Below are 27,347 nucleotides of genomic sequence, written 5' to 3' on the forward strand. Positions count from 1 at the left end.
CTGGCAGCGCTGGGCTCCTTCCCTGTGCAGACCTGAAGCCGGCCTCCCTCACCCAGGCCCTCACCTCTCTCACCCCCCAGGGAGGGGGCATCAGCGCCCGTCAGATCCGGACCCCGTGCCCGGGGCTCTCCCAGGGCTGTCGGGGGGGGCCGGAGGTGGATTCCCTGTTTGGAATTCAGCCTCGGTGGGTGTTTCCTCCCTGCGATTTCCAGGACCATTCCTCATCTATGGCTTTGGATTCTGACCATCGAGGGGAGCTGACCCATCAGTGTAAGTGTCCAGCAGACAGTTTCCAAGAACACACCCCAGTAAATCCTACCCCAAGTTTGGGGCGGTTTCCAAACCTCTTCAACTATATATGCCAAGACTGAGTACACTGTGAGCCACATTAAACGCCACTCCTCCCTGCAGTTGGAGCATTCTGAGTGTTCTAGCAGCTCAGGCAGGATAAGCAGGTCTCTAAGCATCCCTGAACAAAGTACACCTTCCCTTCTCGCCCAGGAGATGTATCCACGATCCCAGAGGGCTTCTCAGAGCAATCTCCCACCTGACACGTTCCTCTCACCACTAACAAGTGCCGTCTGCACGTCTGCCTGCCGCCAACACCCAGCTTCATTACCATCACCTCCCACAGAAGGAGCCCCGCCCTCCCCCCACCCCAGCTTCCCAAAGCCCTGAACTGCCCTGGCGCTGGGCACTTACACTTGGGTGCTCTCTCCCGGACCCCCACCCCCTCGCCCTATTTTCCTTTGCCCTATGGGACTCAGGAGACATGTCACCAACTTCCCGATGTGACTGCGGCTCCTAGACTATCCTAGGTGTGGGCTGTCCTGCTTTTCCGAGTGTCCCCACTGCTAACACCGAGCCCTCCAGAGAGCAGAGGCTCGGTGTACGTCTGCGGATGAACTGAGATGGTGAGCAGGGATCCTATTGATTCAGGTTGCCTTTCTCCTCCTTTCTTAACTGAGCCAGACAAATCCAGGTTATACACACATAATTATAATTTTATAGACTGACAGAAGAAAAGGGAGGAGGAGCCAATAATTAACTATCTTTCACTTTTACTTCTCTCTCTCTTGACCCCACCGAGTTTAGTGCTGATCACTCTCACATTTCCAAGTAAATTTCTATTCCAGTGCGGTGTTATCTACTTTGGCATCGCGAAGTATGATGGAAGCTTTCCCAATTTGTTTTACAAAATAGCAAAACTCAGTCTTGAGCTGCATAAGTACCAATACATGCGTAATCAATATCATTCACAAACTAAGATACTGAAGCTTATTAAATATTATTATTAATATACAGAAATCTGTTGCATCTTATACACTAACAAAGGAGCATCAGAAAGAGAAATTAAGGAAACAATCCCATTTACCATCACATCAAAGAGAATAAAAAAATCTAGTACTAAAGCTAGCTAAGGAGACCAAAGACCTGTACTCCAATAACTACAAGACACTGATGTGAGAAGCTGAAGATGACACCAACAGATGGAAAGATACACCATGTTCTTGGATTGGAAGAATCAGTGTTGTTGACCATACAACCCAGTGGCCGTACTACCCAAGGCAATCTACAGATTCAAAGCAATCCCTGTCAAAATAACAATGGCATTTTTCTCAGAACAAGAACCAATAACTTAAAAAAGTGTACGGAAAAGGAAAAGAACCCCAATAGCTAAAACAATCTTGAGAATGAAGAACAGAGCGGGAGGAATCATGCTCCCTGACTTTAGACTATACTACAGAGCTGTAGTAATCAAAAGAGTGCAGTACTGGCCCCCAAACAGACACACAGATCAATGGAACAGGATAAAGAGGCGACAAGTAAACCCACACACTTACCGTCAATGAATCTACGACAAAGGAAGCAAGGATATTGAATGGAGAAAAGACAGTCTCTTCAATAAGTGGTTCTGGGAAAACTGGACAGCTACCTGTCAAAGAACGAACTTAGAACATTCTCTAACACCATACACAAAAATAAACTCAAGATAGATTAAAGATCTACATTCAAGACTGGATACTATAATACTCCTAGAGGAAAACATAGGCAGAACCCTCTCTGACGTAAATTACAGCAATAACGTTTTCGATCCATCTCCTAAAACAAAGGAAATAAAAGGAAAAATAAACAGCGGGGACCTAATTATACTTAAAAGCTTCTGCACAGCAAAGGAATCCACTGACTAAATAAAAAAAAACCTACTGAAGGGGAGAAAATATTTGCAAATGATACAACTGACAAGGGAGCAATAACCACCATATATAAACAGCTCATACAATTCAACATCAAAAAGACAAATGACCCAACTAAAAACGGGCAGAACAACAGAATAGACATCTGTCCAAAGAGGAAATGCAGGTGGCCTGCAGGCACGTGAAAAGATGCTCAGTATAACTAATCATCTGGGAAATGCAAACCAAAACCACAATGAGATATCACCTCATACCTGTCAGAATGGCTACCTTCAAAAAGAACGCGAAGAGCAAATGTTGGCGAAGATGTGGAGAAAAGGGATCCCTCCTACACTGTTGGTGCGGATGTGAATTGGTGTGGCCATTGTGGAAAACAGTATGCCGTTTCTCACAAAACTAAAAATAGAACCACCAAGTGACCCAGCAATTCCATTCCTGGGTATATATCTCAAAAAAAAAAAAGATACTAATTTGAAAAGATACACGCACCCAATATTCATAGCAGCGTTATCTACAATTGCCAAGATGTGGAAGGAACCTAAATGTCCATCAGCAGATGAATGGATACACACACACACACACACACATACGGAATACTAGTCAGCCATAAAAAACAAAATTTTGCCGTTTGCAGCAACATGGATGGACTTGGAGGACATTATGCTAAGTGAAATAAATCAGACAGAGAAAGACAAATACTGTATGATATCAGTTTATACGTGGACTCTAAAAAATACAACAAACTAGTGACTATAACAAAGAAGCAGACTCATAGAGAACAAACTAGTGATTACCAGGGGGGAGGGGGGAGGGGCAATATAGGGGTGAGGGAGCGGGAGGTCCAAACTATTGGGTGTAAGCAAGGTTCAAGAACGTATTGCACAACAAGGGGTATATAACCAATATTTTCTCAGAACTGTAAATGAAATGTAATCTTTAAAAAAACTGTATAATAAAATAAAGTATATTGATATTTATTAAAAGGAATAACATCTGAAGCATCACTAAGGGAAATGAAGATGAATTTCCATATCATTGTAGAGAACAGGAGCCCAGAGATGCTGTACACCGTGTTCCCCCCCACCGGCCCTGGCCCTCACTACCTAAAAGGCTGACTGCTTGCTCTTCAGACACACAGTGAAGAGTCAGCCTCACTTCCTGCCCGGCGGGAGAAGCTGCCGGACAGGGGCCTAGAAGGAGCCCAGCTGCAAGTCTGCCTCAGGCCCCCTCTTCCTCATCACTCACTCGCTCTTCAGACAGGGATGGGAAAGAACTGGGACCCCTTCTATTGACCCTGAGGAAATGTTCCAGGACTTGCAGCTTGCTGGTCTCCGTGTAGGCCCGGGGACCCCACAGGAACTCGTAGCGAGCGGGATCGCTGTTGGCCACCTGCCGGTACTCCACGTACCCCTCCTGCACCCACACGTTGGTGATGAGTTCCCTGGGCTCCCCGTAGATGAAGTGCTCCCTCCCAGCACACAGCCCCATCTTGCTAAGTGCTCGCCAGACTGCCTCCTCAGGAGCAAAGTCGCCCTCCAGGACAATCACACCCAGAAGTATCACCAGGAGGCCAGTGTTGGGCATGCTCTGCCCGTTGTCCTGCATGCCATCGTAGGTGAGGCCCAGGGTGGGGACCAGGACATACAAGTGCTCCCTGGGGTCCACCTCCTTCACATCCACCCCAAAGACCAGCTGCAGACACTCAGAGGCTTGGCTCAAGACCACAGGGAAGTGGTCCTGGTCATCTCTGAGGACCGCATTCAGCATTTCCTCTTTTGAGGTCGGCTGCTTTGTGCGGTACTTGTGGAGCAGGAAGCCCATCAGTTCAGCCATCATTAAGTGTAATGCATCTTGGAGCCGGGACTCGGCATCTGCCGGGTCCTGCCCGGAGCTGGGCCCCTCCTCACCTTGGCTTCTGAGGCCATTGTCTTCCGACTGGCTCCATGGAGGGGCTGCCACGGCTGTGGGGGAGGGGCAGACACCCTGAGGGCTCTGCGTGGGACTGGGTGTCCCAGAATCAGCCGCCTCCTCGCCAGTGCCCAGGAACAGGACTGAGTAGGAAGACGACGAGGAGGAGGAGGAGGGAGACAACGGGGATGCGCCGCCTTCCTCCTCCTCCTCCTCCTCCTCGTCCTCCTCCTCCTCGTCCTCCTCCTCCTCCTCCACCCAAATGTCCTGCTCATCCATGGAACCCTCAGCCTCTCTTGGGTCCTGAAAGTCGGCTTCAGTGTGGTGGAGGTCACGCATCTGAACGGGAGGCACGGTGAGTGGTGTCGGGCAGCTGAGAGGAGCGAGGCCAGGGGTGACAGATGGGGACCCACGGGCCTGGGGAAGAAAGGGAGTGTCAGCGGCCCGGGCTGAGAAACCCACCCTGGGGAGCTCTGACAAAGGCCACTTACAGGTCTCCTCTCCAGGGGTGCCCTCGGCCTCACAGGGGCTCTCCTCCTGGTGGACGGTCGTCTGTGAACCTGACGGGGGAAGTAAGGCAGCTCCTCAGGGTGCAGCCGGCACAGCCCGAGGCTTTGGGGGCGACAGGGGGTGGGTGGAGTGCACGTTGGCGTCGTGGGGTCCCCTCTGTTCCAGGAGCCCCCGGGCACACACTCAGGGCCCACACCTCACCTTCAGTCCTGACACTGCCGGCCTCCTGTGCTCTGTGACCCGAGGACACGTGTCTCAGACCTAGGCCTTCACCTCCCGGTGTCTGGAGCCCCTGGGAGAGAAAGGAGGGGAGACCTGGGGTCTACACTGTGGCACAGCCCTGGACCCGCGTGCTGGCAGCAGGCCTGGGCTCTGGCAGGTTCCCACTCTTCTAGGGTGGGAGGTCCTCTCCGCGCTAACTCAGGGTCCTCACCGTGACTCCAAGCGGGACCTGGGATTCTGCGCTCCAACCACCTGAGGGCCCCATCCTGATAGTAAGTCCCCGGTCTCTCTGAGCCCTGGATGCGGAAGTCAGGACACACCACGTGTGCTCATCCCGCCTGGGGGCCTCCCAGGGCTGACAGCAGGGGCAGGATCGGTTGCGTCCCCTCTGTTCTGGGGTTTCTGGTCCCCTCACTCCTCCCTCAGGGTCCTCCCCTTGACTCCTGGCAGGAGCTGAGATTCCCCCCTCAGCCCACCTGAGGCCCCGCCCGTCATTCCGGGACGCCAGTCCTTCCGAGACCCGCATTTCAGGAACTGCTGCCCGAGGTCCTCCCGCCCCATGGTCTCCCAGGACTGGCTCTGTTCTGGGGTCCAGGGTCCCTGAATGCTAACTCGCGGTCGGCACCTTCACTCCCAGGCGGCCCTGAGATTCTCTCCTCCGCAGACCTGAGGCCCCCGCCCTTTCACTATGTCCCCAGTCTGTCTGAGACTCGGATGCGGAAGTCAGGACAAACCACGTGGGCCTGTCCTCCCCTCGGGCCGCCGGACGGCTGAAAGCAAGGGCGCCTTTCTGTGGGGTGGCCACTTTTCTGGGTTCAGGGGCCCCTCCTTCCTCCTTCAGGGTCCTCACTTTGACTCAGGCGGCATGTAGCCTCCCCTTGGAACCCCCGAGGCCCCGCCCCTCATCCCAGGACCCCAGTCCCTCTGAGGCCCGGATGGCAGGAAATGCCGCCGGTGCTCACCCTGCCCCAAGGCCTCCAAGCCCCAACACTGTCCCGGGGTGCAGGAATCCTCCGTTCTCCCTCGGGGTCCTCACTTTGACTCAGGCGGCATGTAGCCTCCCCTTGGAACCCCCGAGGCCCCGCCCCTCATCCCAGGACCCCAGTCCCTCTGAGGCCCGGATGGCAGGAAATGCCGCCGGTGCTCACCCTGCCCCAAGGCCTCCAAGCCCCAACACTGTCCCGGGGTGCAGGAATCCTCCGTTCTCCCTCGGGGTCCTCACTTTGACTCAGGCGGCATGTAGCCTCCCCTTGGAACCCCCGAAGCCACGCCCCTCATCCCAGGACCCCAGTCCCTCCGAGACCTGGATGGCAGGAAATGCCGCCTGTGCTTGTTCCTACCTGTGGCCTCCCAGGACTGACTGTGTTTTGGGGTCCAGGGTCCTCACTGCTCGCTCACAGTCATCAGCTTCACTCCCAGTGGGACCTTGGATTCTCTCCTCTGCAGATCTGAGGGTCCCCCCACCCCCCATCTCACAATAAGTCCCCGGTCTCTCTGAGACCAGGGTGCCGCAGTCAGGACACAACACGTGGGCCCGTCCTGCCCTCGGGCCTCCGGACAGCTGCTAGCAAGGTTCCCTGTCTGTGGGATGGCCTCTTTTCCGGGTTCCGGGAGCCCTCAGTTCTCCCTCAGGGTCGTCACTTAGGCGTCATGTCGTCTAGCCTCTGGCCACCCGAGGCCCCGCCCCTCACCCCAGGACCCCAGTTCCTCGGAGACCCGGGTGTCAGGAAATGCCGCCGGTGCTCACCCTGCCCCAAGGCCTCCAATGTCCAACACTGTCCCCGGGTGCAGGAATCCTCCGTTGTCCCTCGGGGTCCTCACTTTGACTCAGGAAGCATGTAGCCTCCCCTTGGAACCCCCGAAGCCACGCCCCTCATCCCAGGACCACAGTCCCTCCGAGACCCGGATGTCAGGAAGTCAAGGCCCCACGAGTGCTCATCACACGCAGGCCCTCCCAGGGCTGACAGCAGGGGAGGGATCTGTTTGGCCACTTCTGTCCTCCGTCAGGGTCCTCAGCTTCAGCCCTGGCGGTTGCTGGGACGCCCCCTTGTTGACCCGAGCCCACACCCTCACACCAAGGCCCTCACTGCCCAGAGACCCCCAGGGGAGTCTGTGGACTCACATCAGGCCACCAAGCCCAGGGCTTCCCAGGACCGTGGACGCCAGGGGCTGAGATGGATTCCCCGGGGGTCCCTCAGCCCTCCCTCTGCTCCCCACCTGGGCTCCAGGCTGGGCCTGGGCCCCTCCCTCTGCCCACCTCAGTTTGCTCCCCTTGGACCCAGGCCCCTCCACAGCCTGGACCCCCGAGAGGGAAGCGGGGGTGGGGGTTGGGGCACTGATCCCCGCCACCCTGCCTGCGGTCTCCCAGGGCTGACAGCGGAACCGACCTGGATTTATCGTGTTCCATTGATCTGTGTCCCTCCACACGGTTCCACCTTGACTCCTGGCAGCGCTGGGCTCCTTCCCTGTGCAGACCTGAAGCCGGCCTCCCTCACCCAGGCCCTCACCTCTCTCACCCCCCAGGGAGGGGGCATCAGCGCCCGTCAGATCCGGACCCCGTGCCCGGGGCTCTCCCAGGGCTGTCGGGGGGGCCGGAGGTGGATTCCCTGTTTGGAATTCAGCCTCGGTGGGTGTTTCCTCCCTGCGATTTCCAGGACCATTCCTCATCTATGGCTTTGGATTCTGACCATCGAGGGGAGCTGACCCATCAGTGTAAGTGTCCAGCAGACAGTTTCCAAGAACACACCCCAGTAAATCCTACCCCAAGTTTGGGGCGGTTTCCAAACCTCTTCAACTATATATGCCAAGACTGAGTACACTGTGAGCCACATTAAACGCCACTCCTCCCTGCAGTTGGAGCATTCTGAGTGTTCTAGCAGCTCAGGCAGGATAAGCAGGTCTCTAAGCATCCCTGAACAAAGTACACCTTCCCTTCTCGCCCAGGAGATGTATCCACGATCCCAGAGGGCTTCTCAGAGCAATCTCCCACCTGACACGTTCCTCTCACCACTAACAAGTGCCGTCTGCACGTCTGCCTGCCGCCAACACCCAGCTTCATTACCATCACCTCCCACAGAAGGAGCCCCGCCCTCCCCCCACCCCAGCTTCCCAAAGCCCTGAACTGCCCTGGCGCTGGGCACTTACACTTGGGTGCTCTCTCCCGGACCCCCACCCCCTCGCCCTATTTTCCTTTGCCCTATGGGACTCAGGAGACATGTCACCAACTTCCCGATGTGACTGCGGCTCCTAGACTATCCTAGGTGTGGGCTGTCCTGCTTTTCCGAGTGTCCCCACTGCTAACACCGAGCCCTCCAGAGAGCAGAGGCTCGGTGTACGTCTGCGGATGAACTGAGATGGTGAGCAGGGATCCTATTGATTCAGGTTGCCTTTCTCCTCCTTTCTTAACTGAGCCAGACAAATCCAGGTTATACACACATAATTATAATTTTATAGACTGACAGAAGAAAAGGGAGGAGGAGCCAATAATTAACTATCTTTCACTTTTACTTCTCTCTCTCTTGACCCCACCGAGTTTAGTGCTGATCACTCTCACATTTCCAAGTAAATTTCTATTCCAGTGCGGTGTTATCTACTTTGGCATCGCGAAGTATGATGGAAGCTTTCCCAATTTGTTTTACAAAATAGCAAAACTCAGTCTTGAGCTGCATAAGTACCAATACATGCGTAATCAATATCATTCACAAACTAAGATACTGAAGCTTATTAAATATTATTATTAATATACAGAAATCTGTTGCATCTTATACACTAACAAAGGAGCATCAGAAAGAGAAATTAAGGAAACAATCCCATTTACCATCACATCAAAGAGAATAAAAAAATCTAGTACTAAAGCTAGCTAAGGAGACCAAAGACCTGTACTCCAATAACTACAAGACACTGATGTGAGAAGCTGAAGATGACACCAACAGATGGAAAGATACACCGTGTTCTTGGATTGGAAGAATCAGTGTTGTTGACCATACAACCCAGTGGCCGTACTACCCAAGGCAATCTACAGATTCAAAGCAATCCCTGTCAAAATAACAATGGCATTTTTCTCAGAACAAGAACCAATAACTTAAAAAAGTGTACGGAAAAGGAAAAGAACCCCAATAGCTAAAACAATCTTGAGAATGAAGAACAGAGCGGGAGGAATCATGCTCCCTGACTTTAGACTATACTACAGAGCTGTAGTAATCAAAAGAGTGCGGTACTGGCCCCCAAACAGACACACAGATCAATGGAACAGGATAAAGAGGCGACAAGTAAACCCACACACTTACCGTCAATGAATCTACGACAAAGGAAGCAAGGATATTGAATGGAGAAAAGACAGTCTCTTCAATAAGTGGTTCTGGGAAAACTGGACAGCTACCTGTCAAAGAACGAACTTAGAACATTCTCTAACACCATACACAAAAATAAACTCAAGATAGATTTAAGATCTACATTCAAGACTGGATACTATAATACTCCTAGAGGAAAACATGGGCAGAACCCTCTCTGACGTAAATTACAGCAATAACGTTTTCGATCCATCTCCTAAAACAAAGGAAATAAAAGGAAAAATAAACAGCGGGGACCTAATTATACTTAAAAGCTTCTGCACAGCAAAGGAATCCACTGACTAAATAAAAAAAACAACCTACTGAAGGGGAGAAAATATTTGCAAATGATACAACTGACAAGGGAGCAATAACCACCATATATAAACAGCTCATACAATTCAACATCAAAAAGACAAATGACCCAACTAAAAACGGGCAGAACAACAGAATAGACATCTGTCCAAAGAGGAAATGCAGGTGGCCTGCAGGCACGTGAAAAGATGCTCAGTATAACTAATCATCTGGGAAATGCAAACCAAAACCACAATGAGATATCACCTCATACCTGTCAGAATGGCTACCTTCAAAAAGAACGCGAAGAGCAAATGTTGGCGAAGATGTGGAGAAAAGGGATCCCTCCTACACTGTTGGTGCGGATGTGAATTGGTGTGGCCATTGTGGAAAACAGTATGCCGTTTCTCACAAAACTAAAAATAGAACCACCAAGTGACCCAGCAATTCCATTCCTGGGTATATATCTCAAAAAAAAAAAAGATACTAATTTGAAAAGATACACGCACCCAATATTCATAGCAGCGTTATCTACAATTGCCAAGATGTGGAAGGAACCTAAATGTCCATCAGCAGAGGAATGGATACACACACACACACACACACATACGGAATACTAGTCAGCCATAAAAAACAAAATTTTGCCGTTTGCAGCAACATGGATGGACTTGGAGGACATTATGCTAAGTGAAATAAATCAGACAGAGAAAGACAAATACTGTATGATATCAGTTTATACGTGGACTCTAAAAAATACAACAAACTAGTGACTATAACAAAGAAGCAGACTCATAGAGAACAAACTAGTGATTACCAGGGGGGAGGGGGGAGGGGCAATATAGGGGTGAGGGAGCGGGAGGTCCAAACTATTGGGTGTAAGCAAGGTTCAAGAACGTATTGCACAACAAGGGGTATATAACCAATATTTTCTCAGAACTGTAAATGAAATGTAATCTTTAAAAAAACTGTATAATAAAATAAAGTATATTGATATTTATTAAAAGGAATAACATCTGAAGCATCACTAAGGGAAATGAAGATGAATTTCCATATCATTGTAGAGAACAGGAGCCCAGAGATGCTGTACACCGTGTTCCCCCCCACCGGCCCTGGCCCTCACTACCGAAAAGGCTGACTGCTTGCTCTTCAGACACACAGTGAAGAGTCAGCCTCACTTCCTGCCCGGCGGGAGAAGCTGCCGGACAGGGGCCTAGAAGGAGCCCAGCTGCAAGTCTGCCTCAGGCCCCCTCTTCCTCATCACTCACTCGCTCTTCAGACAGGAATGGGAAAGAACTGGGACCCCTTCTATTGACCCTGAGGAAATGTTCCAGGACTTGCAGCTTGCTGGTCTCCGTGTAGGCCCGGGGACCCCACAGGAACTCGTAGCGAGCGGGATCGCTGTTGGCCACCTGCCGGTACTCCACGTACCCCTCCTGCACCCACACGTTGGTGATGAGTTCCCTGGGCTCCCCGTAGATGAAGTGCTCCCTCCCAGCACACAGCCCCATCTTGCTAAGTGCTCGCCAGACTGCCTCCTCAGGAGCAAAGTCGCCCTCCAGGACAATCACACCCAGAAGTATCACCAGGAGGCCAGTGTTGGGCATGCTCTGCCCGTCGTCCTGCATGCCATCGTAGGTGAGGCCCAGGGTGGGGACCAGGACATACAAGTGCTCCCTGGGGTCCACCTCCTTCACATCCACCCCAAAGACCAGCTGCAGACACTCAGAGGCTTGGCTCAAGACCACAGGGAAGTGGTCCTGGTCATCTCTGAGGACCGCATTCAGCATTTCCTCTTTTGAGGTCGGCTGCTTTGTGCGGTACTTGTGGAGCAGGAAGCCCATCAGTTCAGCCATCATTAAGTGTAATGCATCTTGGAGCCGGGACTCGGCATCTGCCGGGTCCTGCCCGGAGCTGGGCCCCTCCTCACCTTTGCTTCTGAGGCCATTGTCTTCCGACTGGCTCCATGGAGGGGCTGCCACGGCTGTGGGGGAGGGGCAGACACCCTGAGGGCTCTGCGTGGGACTGGGTGTCCCAGAATCAGCCGCCTCCTCGCCAGTGCCCAGGAACAGGACTGAGTAGGAAGACGACGAGGAGGAGGAGGAGGGAGACAACGGGGATGCGCCGCCTTCCTCCTCCTCCTCCTCCTCCTCGTCCTCCTCCTCCTCCTCCACCCAAATGTCCTGCTCATCCATGGAACCCTCAGCCTCTCTTGGGTCCTGAAAGTCGGCTTCAGTGTGGTGGAGGTCACGCATCTGAACGGGAGGCACGGTGAGTGGTGTCGGGCAGCTGAGAGGAGCGAGGCCAGGGGTGACAGATGGGGACCCACGGGCCTGGGGAAGAAAGGGAGTGTCAGCGGCCCGGGCTGAGAAACCCACCCTGGGGGGCTCTGACAAAGGCCACTTACAGGTCTCCTCTCCAGGGGTGCCCTCGGCCTCACAGGGGCTCTCCTCCTGGTGGACGGTCGTCTGTGAACCTGACGGGGGAAGTAAGGCAGCTCCTCAGGGTGCAGCCGGCACAGCCCGAGGCTTTGGGGGCGACAGGGGGTGGGTGGAGTGCACGTTGGCGTCGTGGGGTCCCCTCTGTTCCAGGAGCCCCCGGGCACACACTCAGGGCCCACACCTCACCTTCAGTCCTGACACTGCCGGCCTCCTGTGCTCTGTGACCCGAGGACACGTGTCTCAGACCTAGGCCTTCACCTCCCGGTGTCTGGAGCCCCTGGGAGAGAAAGGAGGGGAGACCTGGGGTCTACACTGTGGCACAGCCCTGGACCCGCGTGCTGGCAGCAGGCCTGGGCTCTGGCAGGTTCCCACTCTTCTAGGGTGGGAGGTCCTCTCCGCGCTAACTCAGGGTCCTCACCGTGACTCCAAGCGGGACCTGGGATTCTGCGCTCCAACCACCTGAGGGCCCCATCCTGATAGTAAGTCCCAGGTCTCTCTGAGCCCTGGATGCGGAAGTCAGGACACATCACGTGTGCTCATCCCGCCTGGGGGCCTCCCAGGGCTGACAGCAGGGGCAGGATCGGTTGCGTCCCCTCTGTTCTGGGGTTTCTGGTCCCCTCACTCCTCCCTCAGGGTCCTCCCCTTGACTCCTGGCAGGAGCTGAGATTCCCCCCTCAGCCCACCTGAGGCCCCGCCCGTCATTCCGGGACGCCAGTCCTTCCGAGACCCGCATTTCAGGAACTGCTGCCCGAGGTCCTCCCGCCCCATGGTCTCCCAGGACTGGCTCTGTTCTGGGGTCCAGGGTCCCTGAATGCTAACTCGCGGTCGGCACCTTCACTCCCAGGCGGCCCTGAGATTCTCTCCTCCGCAGACCTGAGGCCCCCGCCCTTTCACTATGTCCCCAGTCTGTCTGAGACTCGGATGCGGAAGTCAGGACAAACCACGTGGGCCTGTCCTCCCCTCGGGCCGCCGGACGGCTGAAAGCAAGGGCGCCTTTCTGTGGGGTGGCCACTTTTCTGGGTTCAGGGGCCCCTCCTTCCTCCTTCAGGGTCCTCACTTTGACTCAGGCGGCATGTAGCCTCCCCTTGGAACCCCCGAAGCCCCGCCCCTCACCCCAGGACCCCAGTCCCTCAGAGACCCGGGTGTGAGGAAATGCCGCCGGTGGTCACCCTGCCCTGTGGCCTCCAAGGTCCAACACTGTCCCGGGGTGCAGGAACCCTGCGTTCTCCCTCGGGGTCCTCACCTTGACTCAGGCGGCATGTGGTCTCCCCTCTGGCCACCCGAGGCCCCGCCCCTCATCCCAGGACCCCAGTCCCTCTGAGGCCCGGATGGCAGGAAATGCCGCCGGTGCTCACCCTGCCCCAAGGCCTCCAAGCCCCAACACTGTCCCGGGGTGCAGGAATCCTCCGTTCTCCCTCGGGGTCCTCACTTTGACTCAGGCAGCATGTAGCCTCCCCTTGGGACCCCTGAAGCCCCGCCCCTCATCCCAGGACCCCAGTCCCTCGAGACCCGGATGGCAGGAAATGCCGCCTGTGCTTGTTCCGACCTGTGGCCTCCCAGGACCGACTGTGTTTTGGGGTCCAGGGTCCTCACTGCTCGCTCACAGTCATCAGCTTCACTCCCAGTGGGACCTTGGATTCTCTCCTCTGCAGATCTGATGGTCCCCCCACCCCCCATCTCACAATAAGTCCCCGGTCTCTCTGAGACCAGGGTGCCGCAGTCAGGACACAACACGTGGGCCCGTCCTGCCCTCGGGCCTCCGGACAGCTGCTAGCAAGGTTCCCTGTCTGTGGGATGGCCTCTTTTCCGGGTTCCGGGAGCCCTCAGTTCTCCCTCAGGGTCGTCACTTAGGCGTCATGTCGTCTAGCCTCTGGCCACCCGAGGCCCCGCCCCTCACCCCAGGACCCCAGTCCCTCGGAGACCCGGGTGTCAGGAAATGCCGCCGGTGCTCACCCTGCCCCAAGGCCTCCAATGTCCAACACTGTCCCCGGGTGCAGGAATCCTCCGTTGTCCCTCGGGGTCCTCACTTTGACTCAGGAAGCATGTAGCCTCCCCTTGGAACCCCCGAAGCCACGCCCCTCATCCCAGGACCACAGTCCCTCCGAGACCCGGATGTCAGGAAGTCAAGGCCCCACGAGTGCTCATCACACGCAGGCCCTCCCAGGGCTGACAGCAGGGGAGGGATCTGTTTGGCCACTTCTGTCCTCCGTCAGGGTCCTCAGCTTCAGCCCTGGCGGTTGCTGGGACGCCCCCTTGTTGACCCGAGCCCACACCCTCACACCAAGGCCCTCACTGCCCAGAGACCCCCAGGGGAGTCTGTGGACTCACATCAGGCCACCAAGCCCAGGGCTTCCCAGGACCGTGGACGCCAGGGGCTGAGATGGATTCCCCGGGGGTCCCTCAGCCCTCCCTCTGCTCCCCACCTGGGCTCCAGGCTGGGCCTGGGCCCCTCCCTCTGCCCACCTCAGTTTGCTCCCCTTGGACCCAGGCCCCTCCACAGCCTGGACCCCCGAGAGGGAAGCGGGGGTGGGGGTTGGGGCACTGATCCCCGCCACCCTGCCTGCGGTCTCCCAGGGCTGACAGCGGAACCGACCTGGATTTATCGTGTTCCATTGATCTGTGTCCCTCCACACGGTTCCACCTTGACTCCTGGCAGCGCTGGGCTCCTTCCCTGTGCAGACCTGAAGCCGGCCTCCCTCACCCAGGCCCTCACCTCTCTCACCCCCCAGGGAGGGGGCATCAGCGCCCGTCAGATCCGGACCCCGTGCCCGGGGCTCTCCCAGGGCTGTCGGGGGGGCCGGAGGTGGATTCCCTGTTTGGAATTCAGCCTCGGTGGGTGTTTCCTCCCTGCGATTTCCAGGACCATTCCTCATCTATGGCTTTGGATTCTGACCATCGAGGGGAGCTGACCCATCAGTGTAAGTGTCCAGCAGACAGTTTCCAAGAACACACCCCAGTAAATCCTACCCCAAGTTTGGGGCGGTTTCCAAACCTCTTCAACTATATATGCCAAGACTGAGTACACTGTGAGCCACATTAAACGCCACTCCTCCCTGCAGTTGGAGCATTCTGAGTGTTCTAGCAGCTCAGGCAGGATAAGCAGGTCTCTAAGCATCCCTGAACAAAGTACACCTTCCCTTCTCGCCCAGGAGATGTATCCACGATCCCAGAGGGCTTCTCAGAGCAATCTCCCACCTGACACGTTCCTCTCACCACTAACAAGTGCCGTCTGCACGTCTGCCTGCCGCCAACACCCAGCTTCATTACCATCACCTCCCACAGAAGGAGCCCCGCCCTCCCCCCACCCCAGCTTCCCAAAGCCCTGAACTGCCCTGGCGCTGGGCACTTACACTTGGGTGCTCTCTCCCGGACCCCCACCCCCTCGCCCTATTTTCCTTTGCCCTATGGGACTCAGGAGACATGTCACCAACTTCCCGATGTGACTGCGGCTCCTAGACTATCCTAGGTGTGGGCTGTCCTGCTTTTCCGAGTGTCCCCACTGCTAACACCGAGCCCTCCAGAGAGCAGAGGCTCGGTGTACGTCTGCGGATGAACTGAGATGGTGAGCAGGGATCCTATTGATTCAGGTTGCCTTTCTCCTCCTTTCTTAACTGAGCCAGACAAATCCAGGTTATACACACATAATTATAATTTTATAGACTGACAGAAGAAAAGGGAGGAGGAGCCAATAATTAACTATCTTTCACTTTTACTTCTCTCTCTCTTGACCCCACCGAGTTTAGTGCTGATCACTCTCACATTTCCAAGTAAATTTCTATTCCAGTGCGGTGTTATCTACTTTGGCATCGCGAAGTATGATGGAAGCTTTCCCAATTTGTTTTACAAAATAGCAAAACTCAGTCTTGAGCTGCATAAGTACCAATACATGCGTAATCAATATCATTCACAAACTAAGATACTGAAGCTTATTAAATATTATTATTAATATACAGAAATCTGTTGCATCTTATACACTAACAAAGGAGCATCAGAAAGAGAAATTAAGGAAACAATCCCATTTACCATCACATCAAAGAGAATAAAAAAATCTAGTACTAAAGCTAGCTAAGGAGACCAAAGACCTGTACTCCAATAACTACAAGACACTGATGTGAGAAGCTGAAGATGACACCAACAGATGGAAAGATACACCGTGTTCTTGGATTGGAAGAATCAGTGTTGTTGACCATACAACCCAGTGGCCGTACTACCCAAGGCAATCTACAGATTCAAAGCAATCCCTGTCAAAATAACAATGGCATTTTTCTCAGAACAAGAACCAATAACTTAAAAAAGTGTACGGAAAAGGAAAAGAACCCCAATAGCTAAAACAATCTTGAGAATGAAGAACAGAGCGGGAGGAATCATGCTCCCTGACTTTAGACTATACTACAGAGCTGTAGTAATCAAAAGAGTGCGGTACTGGCCCCCAAACAGACACACAGATCAATGGAACAGGATAAAGAGGCGACAAGTAAACCCACACACTTACCGTCAATGAATCTACGACAAAGGAAGCAAGGATATTGAATGGAGAAAAGACAGTCTCTTCAATAAGTGGTTCTGGGAAAACTGGACAGCTACCTGTCAAAGAACGAACTTAGAACATTCTCTAACACCATACACAAAAATAAACTCAAGATAGATTAAAGATCTACATTCAAGACTGGATACTATAATACTCCTAGAGGAAAACATAGGCAGAACCCTCTCTGACGTAAATTACAGCAATAACGTTTTCGATCCATCTCCTAAAACAAAGGAAATAAAAGGAAAAATAAACAGCGGGGACCTAATTATACTTAAAAGCTTCTGCACAGCAAAGGAATCCACTGACTAAATAAAAAAAACAACCTACTGAAGGGGAGAAAATATTTGCAAATGATACAACTGACAAGGGAGCAATAACCACCATATATAAACAGCTCATACAATTCAACATCAAAAAGACAAATGACCCAACTAAAAACGGGCAGAACAACAGAATAGACATCTGTCCAAAGAGGAAATGCAGGTGGCCTGCAGGCACGTGAAAAGATGCTCAGTATAACTAATCATCTGGGAAATGCAAACCAAAACCACAATGAGATATCACCTCATACCTGTCAGAATGGCTACCTTCAAAAAGAACGCGAAGAGCAAATGTTGGCGAAGATGTGGAGAAAAGGGATCCCTCCTACACTGTTGGTGCGGATGTGAATTGGTGTGGCCATTGTGGAAAACAGTATGCCGTTTCTCACAAAACTAAAAATAGAACCACCAAGTGACCCAGCAATTCCATTCCTGGGTATATATCTCAAAAAAAAAAAAGATACTAATTTGAAAAGATACACGCACCCAATATTCATAGCAGCGTTATCTACAATTGCCAAGATGTGGAAGGAACCTAAATGTCCATCAGCAGAGGAATGGATACACACACACACACACACACATACGGAATACTAGTCAGCCATAAAAAACAAAATTTTGCCGTTTGCAGCAACATGGATGGACTTGGAGGACATTATGCTAAGTGAAATAAATCAGACAGAGAAAGACAAATACTGTATGATATCAGTTTATACGTGGACTCTAAAAAATACAACAAACTAGTGACTATAACAAAGAAGCAGACTCATAGAGAACAAACTAGTGATTACCAGGGGGGAGGGGGGAGGGGCAATATAGGGGTGAGGGAGCGGGAGGTCCAAACTATTGGGTGTAAGGAAGGTTCACAACAAGGTTCATTGGGTGCACAACAAGGGGTATATAACCAATATTTTCTCAGAACTGTAAATGAAATGTAATCTTTAAAAAAACTGTATAATAAAATAAAGTATATTGATATTTATTAAAACGAATAACATCTGAAGCATCACTAAGGGAAATGAAGATGAATTTCCATATCATTGTAGAGAACAGGAGCCCAGAGTTGCTGTACACCGTGTTCCCCCCACCGGCCCGAGCCCTCACTACCTAAAAGGCTGACTGCTTGCTCTTCAGACACACAGTGAAGAGTCAGCCTCACTTCCTGCCCGGCGGGAGAAGCTGCCGGACAGGGGCCTAGAAGGAGCCCAGCTGCAAGTCTGCTTCAGGCCCCCTCTTCCTCATCACTCACTCGCTCTTCAGACAGGGATGGGAAAGAACTGGGACCCCTTCTATTGACCCTGAGGAAATGTTCCAGGACTTGCAGCTTGCTGGTCTCCGTGTAGGCCCGGGGACCCCACAGGAACTCGTAGCGAGCGGGATCGCTGTTGGCCACCTGCCGGTACTCCACGTACCCCTCCTGCACCCACACGTTGGTGATGAGTTCCCTGGGCTCCCCGTAGATGAAGTGCTCCCTCCCAGCACACAGCCCCATCTTGCTAAGTGCTCGCCAGACTGCCTCCTCAGGAGCAAAGTCGCCCTCCAGGACAATCACACCCAGAAGTATCACCAGGAGGCCAGTGTTGGGCATGCTCTGCCCGTCGTCCTGCATGCCATCGTAGGTGAGGCCCAGGGTGGGGACCAGGACATACAAGTGCTCCCTGGGGTCCACCTCCTTCACATCCACCCCAAAGACCAGCTGCAGACACTCAGAGGCTTGGCTCAAGACCACAGGGAAGTGGTCCTGGTCATCTCTGAGGACCGCATTCAGCATTTCCTCTTTTGAGGTCGGCTGCTTTGTGCGGTACTTGTGGAGCAGGAAGCCCATCAGTTCAGCCATCATTAAGTGTAATGCATCTTGGAGCCGGGACTCGGCATCTGCCGGGTCCTGCCCGGAGCTGGGCCCCTCCTCACCTTGGCTTCTGAGGCCACTGTCTTCCGACTGGCTCCATGGAGGGGCTGCCACGGCTGTGGGGGAGGGGCAGACACCCTGAGGGCTCTGCGTGGGACTGGGTGTCCCAGAATCAGCCGCCTCCTCGCCAGTGCCCAGGAACAGGACTGAGTAGGAAGACGACGAGGAGGAGGAGGAGGGAGACAACGGGGATGCGCCGCCTTCCTCCTCCTCCTCCTCCTCCTCGTCCTCCTCCTCCTCCTCCACCCAAATGTCCTGCTCATCCATGGAACCCTCAGCCTCTCTTGGGTCCTGAAAGTCGGCTTCAGTGTGGTGGAGGTCACGCATCTGAATGGGAGGCACGGTGAGTGGTGTCGGGCAGCTGAGAGGAGCGAGGCCAGGGGTGACAGATGGGGACCCACGGGCCTGGGGAAGAAAGGGAGTGTCAGCGGCCCGGGCTGAGAAACCCACCCTGGGGGGCTCTGACAAAGGCCACTTACAGGTCTCCTCTCCAGGGGTGCCCTCGGCCTCACAGGGGCTCTCCTCCTGGTGGACGGTCGTCTGTGAACCTGACGGGGGAAGTGAGGCGGCTCCTCAGGGTGCAGCCGGCACAGTCCGAGGCTTTGGGGGCGACAGGGGGTGGGTGGAGTGGACGTTGGCGTCGTGGGGTCCCCTCTGTTCCAGGAGCCCCCGGGCACACACTCAGGGCCCACACCTCACCTTCAGTCCTGACACTGCCGGCCTCCTGTGCTCTGTGACCCGAGGACACGTGTCTCAGACCTAGGCCTTCACCTCCCGGTGTCTGGAGCCCCTGGGAGAGAAAGGAGGGGAGACCTGGGGTCTACACTGTGGCACAGCCCTGGACCCGCGTGCTGGCAGCAGGCCTGGGCTCTGGCAGGTTCCCACTCTTCTAGGGTGGGAGGTCCTCTCCGCGCTAACTCAGGGTCCTCACCGTGACTCCAAGCGGGACCTGGGATTCTGCGCTCCAACCACCTGAGGGCCCCATCCTGATAGTAAGTCCCCGGTCTCTCTGAGCCCTGGAAGCGGAAGTCAGGACACACCACGTGTGCTCATCCCGCCTGGGGGCCTCCCAGGGCTGACAGCAGGGGCAGGATCGGTTGCGTCCCCTCTGTTCTGGGGTTTCTGGTCCCCTCACTCCTCCCTCAGGGTCCTCCCCTTGACTCCTGGCAGGAGCTGAGATTCCCCCCTCAGCCCACCTGAGGCCCCGCCCGTCATTCCGGGACGCCAGTCCTTCCGAGACCCGCATTTCAGGAACTGCTGCCCGAGGTCCTCCCGCCCCATGGTCTCCCAGGACTGGCTCTGTTCTGGGGTCCAGGGTCCCTGAATGCTAACTCGCGGTCGGCACCTTCACTCCCAGGCGGCCCTGAGATTCTCTCCTCCGCAGACCTGAGGCCCCCGCCCTTTCACTATGTCCCCAGTCTGTCTGAGACTCGGATGCGGAAGTCAGGACAAACCACGTGGGCCTGTCCTCCCCTCGGGCCGCCGGCGGCTGAAAGCAAGGGCACCTTTCTGTGGGGTGGCCACTTTTCTGGGTTCAGGGGCCCCTCCTTCCTCCTTCAGGGTCCTCACTTTGACTCAGGCAGCATGTAGTCTCCCCTTGGAACCCCCGAGGCCCCGCCCCTCATCCCAGGACCCCAGTCCCTCTGAGGCCCGGATGGCAGGAAATGCCGCCGGTGCTCACCCTGTCCCAAGGCCTCCAAGCCCCAACACTGTCCCGGGGTGCAGGAATCCTCCGTTGTCCCTCGGGGTCCTCACTTTGACTCAGGCGGCATGTAGCCTCCCCTTGGAACCCCCGAAGCCACGCCCCTCATCCCAGGACCACAGTCCCTCCGAGACCCGGATGTCAGGAAGTCAAGGCCCCACGAGTGCTCATCACACGCAGGCCCTCCCAGGGCTGACAGCAGGGGAGGGATCTGTTTGGCCACTTCTGTCCTCCGTCAGGGTCCTCAGCTTCAGCCCTGGCGGGTCCTGGGACGCCCCCTTGTTGACCCGAGCCCACACCCTCACACCAAGGCCCTCACTGCCCAGAGACCCCCAGGGGAGTCTGTGGACTCACATCAGGCCACCAAGCCCAGGGCTTCCCAGGACCGTGGACGCCAGGGGCTGAGATGGATTCCCCGGGGGTCCCTCAGCCCTCCCTCTGCTCCCCACCTGGGCTCCAGGCTGGGCCTGGGCCCCTCCCTCTGCCCACCTCAGTTTGCTCCCCTTGGACCCAGGCCCCTCCACAGCCTGGACCCCCGAGAGGGAAGCGGGGGTGGGGGTTGGGGCACTGATCCCCGCCACCCTGCCTGCGGTCTCCCAGGGCTGACAGCGGAACCGACCTGGATTTATCGTGTTCCATTGATCTGTGTCCCTCCACACGGTTCCACCTTGACTCCTGGCAGCGCTGGGCTCCTTCCCTGTGCAGACCTGAAGCCGGCCTCCCTCACCCAGGCCCTCACCTCTCTCACCCCCCAGGGAGGGGGCATCAGCGCCCGTCAGATCCGGACCCCATGCCCGGGAGTCTCCCAGGGCTGTCTGGAGGGGCCCGAGGTGGATTCCCGGGGGCCTCAGTCTCCTGTGTCCTCACCTTGACTCCTGACAGGACCTGGGAGCCGCCCTCAGTCCACCGGAGACTTAGCCCCTGAGACCATCTCTCTGACTGCCAGAGTTCGCTGAGGAGGTGGGGGCGGGTTTGTGCTCAGCCTCATAGCACCGCCCGTGGTCCTCCAGGATTCGTGCTCGGGGCCGTTTCATTTGCAGGGACCCTCCGTCATGTGGTCGTTGGACCCTCTGTCCTCACCCAGGAGAGTCCTCACCCACCGTTCTCAGACAGAGGCTGCAGTCCCAGCAAAGATGCTGGAGGGCACCTACCTGCCCGTGACCGTGACCGTGACCGTGGGGGAGCAGATTGTAACGCACATTCTGTCGGGGGCTCCTGGCCCGCCAGCCTGACTTCGGAGAAGGTCTGTTCTGCAAGGTTTCTTCTCTACCTGCAGGAAGCTAAGCAGTGGGATTTGGGGAGGCCCTGCTGTTTTGAGTTTATCTAACTTTACATTGTCTAGTGCAATAGTTGTTGTTTTCTGAACCCTTATTTCTAGTAAACAATACATTTTATATCTCTCCCAAACATATTTTTAGAATATATATTTGTGTATGTGTGTGTATATATTAAGGTAATTTCATGAAAGAATACCCGCCCTTACTTTCTGTGGGTCCCTCGTCATTCTATTTTTCATCTATTCTTTACATTCTCTAATAATTTTTGGCTGACCTGTCCTCACCCACTAAAGGTAGTTTCAGATGGCTGTAGATAGCACAGATTCCAGAATCATATGCCTCAGTCAGCACCATCTTTCCTGCTGTCTGATATTTCCCCAGGGCTACTGGCATGTGTGGTGTGAGAGCCTGGCTCAGATGTGTGCGGTGAAGCAGGAAAGAAGCTGAAGCATTTCCCCTACCCGTCCTGCCATCTGCATCTGTGCAGCCCACAGCATCCCCCCACTTCCCTGCTGCTCCCCACTCCCCCACCACAAACACAAGGACCATCTCCCCATAGTCAGCAGTCTCCCGTAGGGCTTTCTCATGCTTTGTTGTTTGGATTTTGTTGTTGGTTCCCCCCCCTGCTTTTTCCTATAGTTTTCCAGGTTTAATTTGGGGAGCAGATGTCAGCAGTCTGAGCTTGACTGTCATTTTGGTAGCTACAGAGAAGGCACTAAATCTGTATATTACTTAAGCAGAACTGGTGTATTCTGGTCCCCATCGATGAGTATGATACACTGCTCCATTTATTTGGGACTTCTGCTACCTGACTCCATCAGTAAACTTGCATAGTTTACTTGTATTCTGATATGTATTTATATAGCTATATAAAACTATGTAGTCATATATTATCTGGATATATATATATATATAAAATACACGTTATTATACATCGTTATACAATTTTATGTATAGTTACATGGATCTTGTTCGTTTTCATCAGGCTGCTTCATAGGTAATTTTTGGATCTTGTTGCTGTTTTGAATGGGGTCTTTTCTGTTACATGTTCTAATTAGTTAGTATTAGTTGTGTGACAGAACTCTGTATTTTGCTATAATGATCTTCTTTACACTAGGTGAAGTCTCATTCGCTTGAATATCCAATGTGCCTACTGCTTTGAGTTTTTAAAATAGATGACCAGATTGTTAGCCAACACTGTCTCTTTTCAATATTTATACATCTTATTCATGTGACATCCACAGCTCTGGCTTTGTGTTCCAGTACAGTTGTGAATGGTAGAAGTGAGAATATTTATCTCTGTGTAGTTCTTGACTAATGGGAATGCTTCTAATAGTTCACATGTAAGTATGTGTTTATTGTCTATTTTAGGAAATGGAAGTTCTTTCTCATCTTAGTTTGAACTCATCCTGAATTCCTTTAAAAGACTTTCTTAACCCATTGATGTGATCAAATTTAAAAAAAATTTCCCCTGATTTGTTAGCATAGGAATTACCATTGAAGACATTTTCAAATATTAAATCATATTTTCATTCCTCAGACACAGAGTGTTGGTTTAATTCACTGACTTGTTGAATGTGCTATTTATTTAGGATATTTGCTGTTTGAATGAACTTGGTGCATGCATTCTTTTTGTGGTATGCTCACATCTAGTTTTTTTAAATTATTTTTACTGAAGTACAGTCAGTTACAATATGTCAATTTCTGATGTACAGCATAATGCCCCAGTCATGCATATATATGCATATGTATACACACACACACACACACACACACACACACACACACATTTATTTTTGAATGATAGCTAGCCTGGGAGAAAGAGTTGAACAATTGTGCGTCTTTTCACGTGTTTGGAAGAGTTGGCATAAGATGGTGATGAGTGTGCCCTGACCATTTGGTAGAACTGGTCTCCAAAAACTACCTGTCCTGGAACATTTGATGGTGACTTGAGCTTTAAATACAGTTTCAGTTTGTATTTTGGGGGTAAGGTTTTCTATTGCTGTATGGGTAACTTGGTCACTTTTTTTCCTAAAGAGTGATGACTTAGGATTTCAAGTTTAATTACATGATAGTTATAAAGAAATGTTTTCTTACAGGAAGATTAAAACATATACAATAGCAGAGAGAATACAAAATAAACCCAATATACCTATCACTGAGCATGAAAAACCTTAAATACGTGGCAACCTGGCTCCAGTTATTTCCCCACGTAGCCCACATCTCAGTCTCTGGAATAATGGGACACAGACCCAAGACATCACATCATTTTATGTCTAAATATTTCAATATGCATTTCTAAAAGATAAGGACTTCTTTTTAATAAACCATAGACCCAATACAATTACCACTTCAAAAAATTAAATGTCATTCATATCACCAGATGTCCAGTTTTTTTCACATGTACCTGGGAGCCTTATATGTTTTCAGAAACTTGAATTGGTGTCCAAATATGGTCCACACCTTGTGGTTATTCATTATGTTCCTCAAGTCTTAAAAATCTGTGAATTCCTTTCACGTCACCTCTTTTTCCTTAAATTTCTTTTGGTAGGAAAAAAAACAGGTCTCGTGTTCTGTCCAGTACCTCATAGTGCAGATCTTAGTGAAAGTAACATTTCGGTGCCCTTTAACATGTCTTCCAGCCTCTTGTATTTCGTTAAAGTAGTGATTATAGGTATAAGCTTGATCGGACTGAGGTGCTTGTGTGTTTGTTTTATTGTTGCTGTTTTACAAGACCACTCCATAGGTGATGCTGTGTACTTCCAGTAGGAGGGACAATAGTGTCTGGTTGTCTCTCTCTGTGCTGATGCTGGCAGTCATTGATGATCATCACCTTTACCCACAAATCCATTATGGCGTTGCTGAATGGCAATGCTCTCATTCTCTCTTTCTCTCTTGCTTTGTTTATTAGCTGAAAAACTTCTATATGTAGAAACTTTTCCTTGACCACATTCACCATTGGGTTATACTGAGGGAAAGGTATCACATATTTGTCGTGTTGGCTTATAATATTTAAATCTCCTCTGCATTTGTATTTTGTACAATTTATTTAACTTATATTGTTTGCTTTTTTCATTAATAATTGGGCATATTTTCAAAAAAATTCTACTTCATGAGTATTTTGAAAGAACTGGCTTTTGTTATTCAGCTCTACTGTTTTCCGTTTCACTATTTCTGCATTTATATTCATTATTTCTTACCTTCTAATTCTATGTATTTCCCTCTGAGTATCACTTGGGCTGTATCACACAGATGGTTTTATATAGCTTTGTATGTATTGCTTAAGTTTTTGACAAGTTGAAGCTATCACTATTATTTAGTTATTAGACTTTTTTCAACATACGTACAAAAACTAAAGTGAGTTAAATGATTATTTTTATGTATTCATTTATTTATTTTTATTAAGGCATTGCTTAAACAGAAGTTTTAGGTTCACAGCAAAATTGAGAGGAAAGTACGGAGATTTCCCATGTAGCCCCAGCTCCCACACATGCATAGCCTTCCCCAATATCAACATCCCACACCCAAGTGGTACATTTGCTACAACTGATCAACCTATACTGAAACCTCATAAAGAGTCAAAGGTAATGGTTGACATTCAGGTTCACTCTGATGTTGTATATTCTGTGGGTTTGCGCAAATGTATGACATGTACCCATCATTATCGTATCACACAGAGCACTTTCACTGCCCTACAAGTTCTTTGTGCTCAGCCTATTCATCTCCCCCCCAACCCCGCCTCAACTCCTGACAGCACTGATTTTTCTTTTCCCAAAGACTCCATAGTTTTACCTTTTCCAGAATGTCATATAATTGGAATCATACAGTACGTAGCCTCTTCAGATTGGCTTCTTTTACTTAATAATATGCATGGAAGTTTCCTCCATGTCACTTCATGGCTCAGTGGCTCATTTCTTTTCAGTCCTGAATAATACTCTGTTGACTGGATGTACCACAGTTTATGTATGCGTTCACTCACTAAAGAACATCTTTGTTACTTCCAAGTTTGGGCAATTATGAATAAGGCTGCAATAACCGTCCATTTGCAGACTTTTGTGATTTTAGTCCTCAGCTCCTTTGGGTAAGTGCAAAGACTGTGATTGTTGGGTTGTATTGTAGGAGTATGTGTAGTTTTGTAGGAAACCTTCCAAACACTTTGGAAGACAATGTTGAGTCATCTTATCCATAAATGTAGAATATTTCTCCATTTAGCTTTTTGAGTTTGTTCATCAGAGCTTTGTAGCTTCCTATATAAATCATGTGTATATTTTGTTAGATTTATACCCAAGTATTTCATTTTTATAGAGTGCTAATGAAAATTGCATTGTGTCTTAATTTTAAATTTTACTTGTTTATTGTTGTTATCTAAGGGAATTGTTTACATTTGTATATTAACTTTGTAACCTACAACCTTCTTATAATTGCTTACTTGTTCCAGGAGTTTTTAAATTGTTGATTCTTTCATATTATCTACATAGACAAACGTGTCTTCTATGAATAAAGACAGTTTTATTTCTTTCTTCCCAGTCTTTATACCTTTTATTTCCTTTTCTAGTTTTACTGCATTAGCCAGAACTTCCAGTACTATGTTTTCAAGGAGTCTTGAGAGGGAACATCCTTCCTTTGTTCCTGATCTTGGTAGGAAAGCTTCAATTTTCTCACCATTAAATATGATTTTAGCTGTAGGTTTTTTGTAGAGTTTTTTAATCAAGTTGAGGATGGTCGACTCTGGTCCTCCTTTACTCAGAATTTTTATCATGCGTGGGTGTTGGGTTTTTCAAATGTTTATTCTGCATTGATATGATCTTGTGATTTTTTTAGCCTATTAATGAGATGAATTACATTAATTGATTTTTTAATTGAAGTATAGCTGATGTATAACATTGTATAAGTTACAGACGTACAATGTAGTGATTCACGATTTTTAAAGGTTATACTCCATTTATAGTTACTAGAAAATATTTGCTATATTCCCTGTGTTGTGTAGTATATCCTTATAGCTTATTTTATACATAATAGTTTTGTACATCTTAATCCTCACCCCTATGTTGTCACTTCTCTCTTCCCTCTCCCCACTGGTAACCACTACTTTGTTCTGTATATCTGTGAGTCTGCTTTTTTTTTTATTATATTCAGTTGTTTGTTGCATTTTTTAGATTACACATATGTCACATTGTACAGTATTTGTCTTTCTCTCTCTGGCTTATATCACTTAGCATGATGCCCTCCAAGTCCAATCATGTTGCTGAAAATGGCAAAATTTCATTCTTTTTTGTAGCTGAGTAGTATTTCAGTGTGTGTGTGTGTGTGTCTGAGTGTGTGTGTGTGTATACCACTTCTTCTTTATCCATTCATCTATTGATGGACTCAGGTTATTTCCGTATCTTGGCAACTGTAAATAATGCTGCTGTGAACATAATGGTGGATTCATCTATTTTTCCTTGCTATTCTATTAGTTTTTGTCCCACATAGTTTGATGCCCTTTTGTTAGGTGCATACACATTAAGGATTGTTATGCCTTCATGGAGAATTAATGCCTTTATCTTTATGTGACGCTTTTCTTCATCCCTAATAGCTTTCTTTGATCTGAAGTCTCCACTGTCTGAAGTTAATAAAGCCGGTCTTGCTTTCTTTTGATTAAATGTTAGTATGGTTTATCATTCTCTATCCATTTACCTTTAATCTATATGTGTCTTTACATTTAAAGTGA

General features: G+C 51.0%; 2 protein-coding genes across 2 annotated transcripts; both read right to left on the bottom strand.

Moving 5' to 3' along the window:
* Window positions 1–10,698: 10,698 nt before the first annotated feature.
* On the bottom strand, window positions 10,699–11,532 carry LOC140691809 (melanoma-associated antigen 8-like; the record flags this gene model as incomplete). Its single annotated transcript, XM_072955943.1, has 1 exon — window positions 10,699–11,532. A coding segment is annotated over one exon (834 nt), but the record flags the coding sequence as incomplete, so codon positions are not given.
* Window positions 11,533–17,930: 6,398 nt separating this feature from the next.
* Window positions 17,931–18,645, bottom strand: LOC140691853 (melanoma-associated antigen 8-like). The gene has a single exon (XM_072956124.1). The coding sequence runs from the start codon at window positions 18,587–18,589 to the stop codon at window positions 17,972–17,974; it is 618 nt and encodes a 205-aa protein (XP_072812225.1). The 5' UTR covers window positions 18,590–18,645; the 3' UTR covers window positions 17,931–17,971.
* Window positions 18,646–27,347: the final 8,702 nt, after the last annotated feature.

The sequence above is a fragment of the Vicugna pacos genome, chromosome X (assembly GCF_048564905.1).
Source record: "Vicugna pacos chromosome X, VicPac4, whole genome shotgun sequence".
Taxonomy (NCBI): domain Eukaryota; kingdom Metazoa; phylum Chordata; class Mammalia; order Artiodactyla; family Camelidae; genus Vicugna; species Vicugna pacos.

Excerpts from the sequence above, each read along its gene's own strand:
- LOC140691853 (XM_072956124.1), bottom strand. The coding sequence starts at position 18,589 with ATGATGGCTGAACTGATGGGCTTCCTGCTCCACAAGTACCGCACAAAG.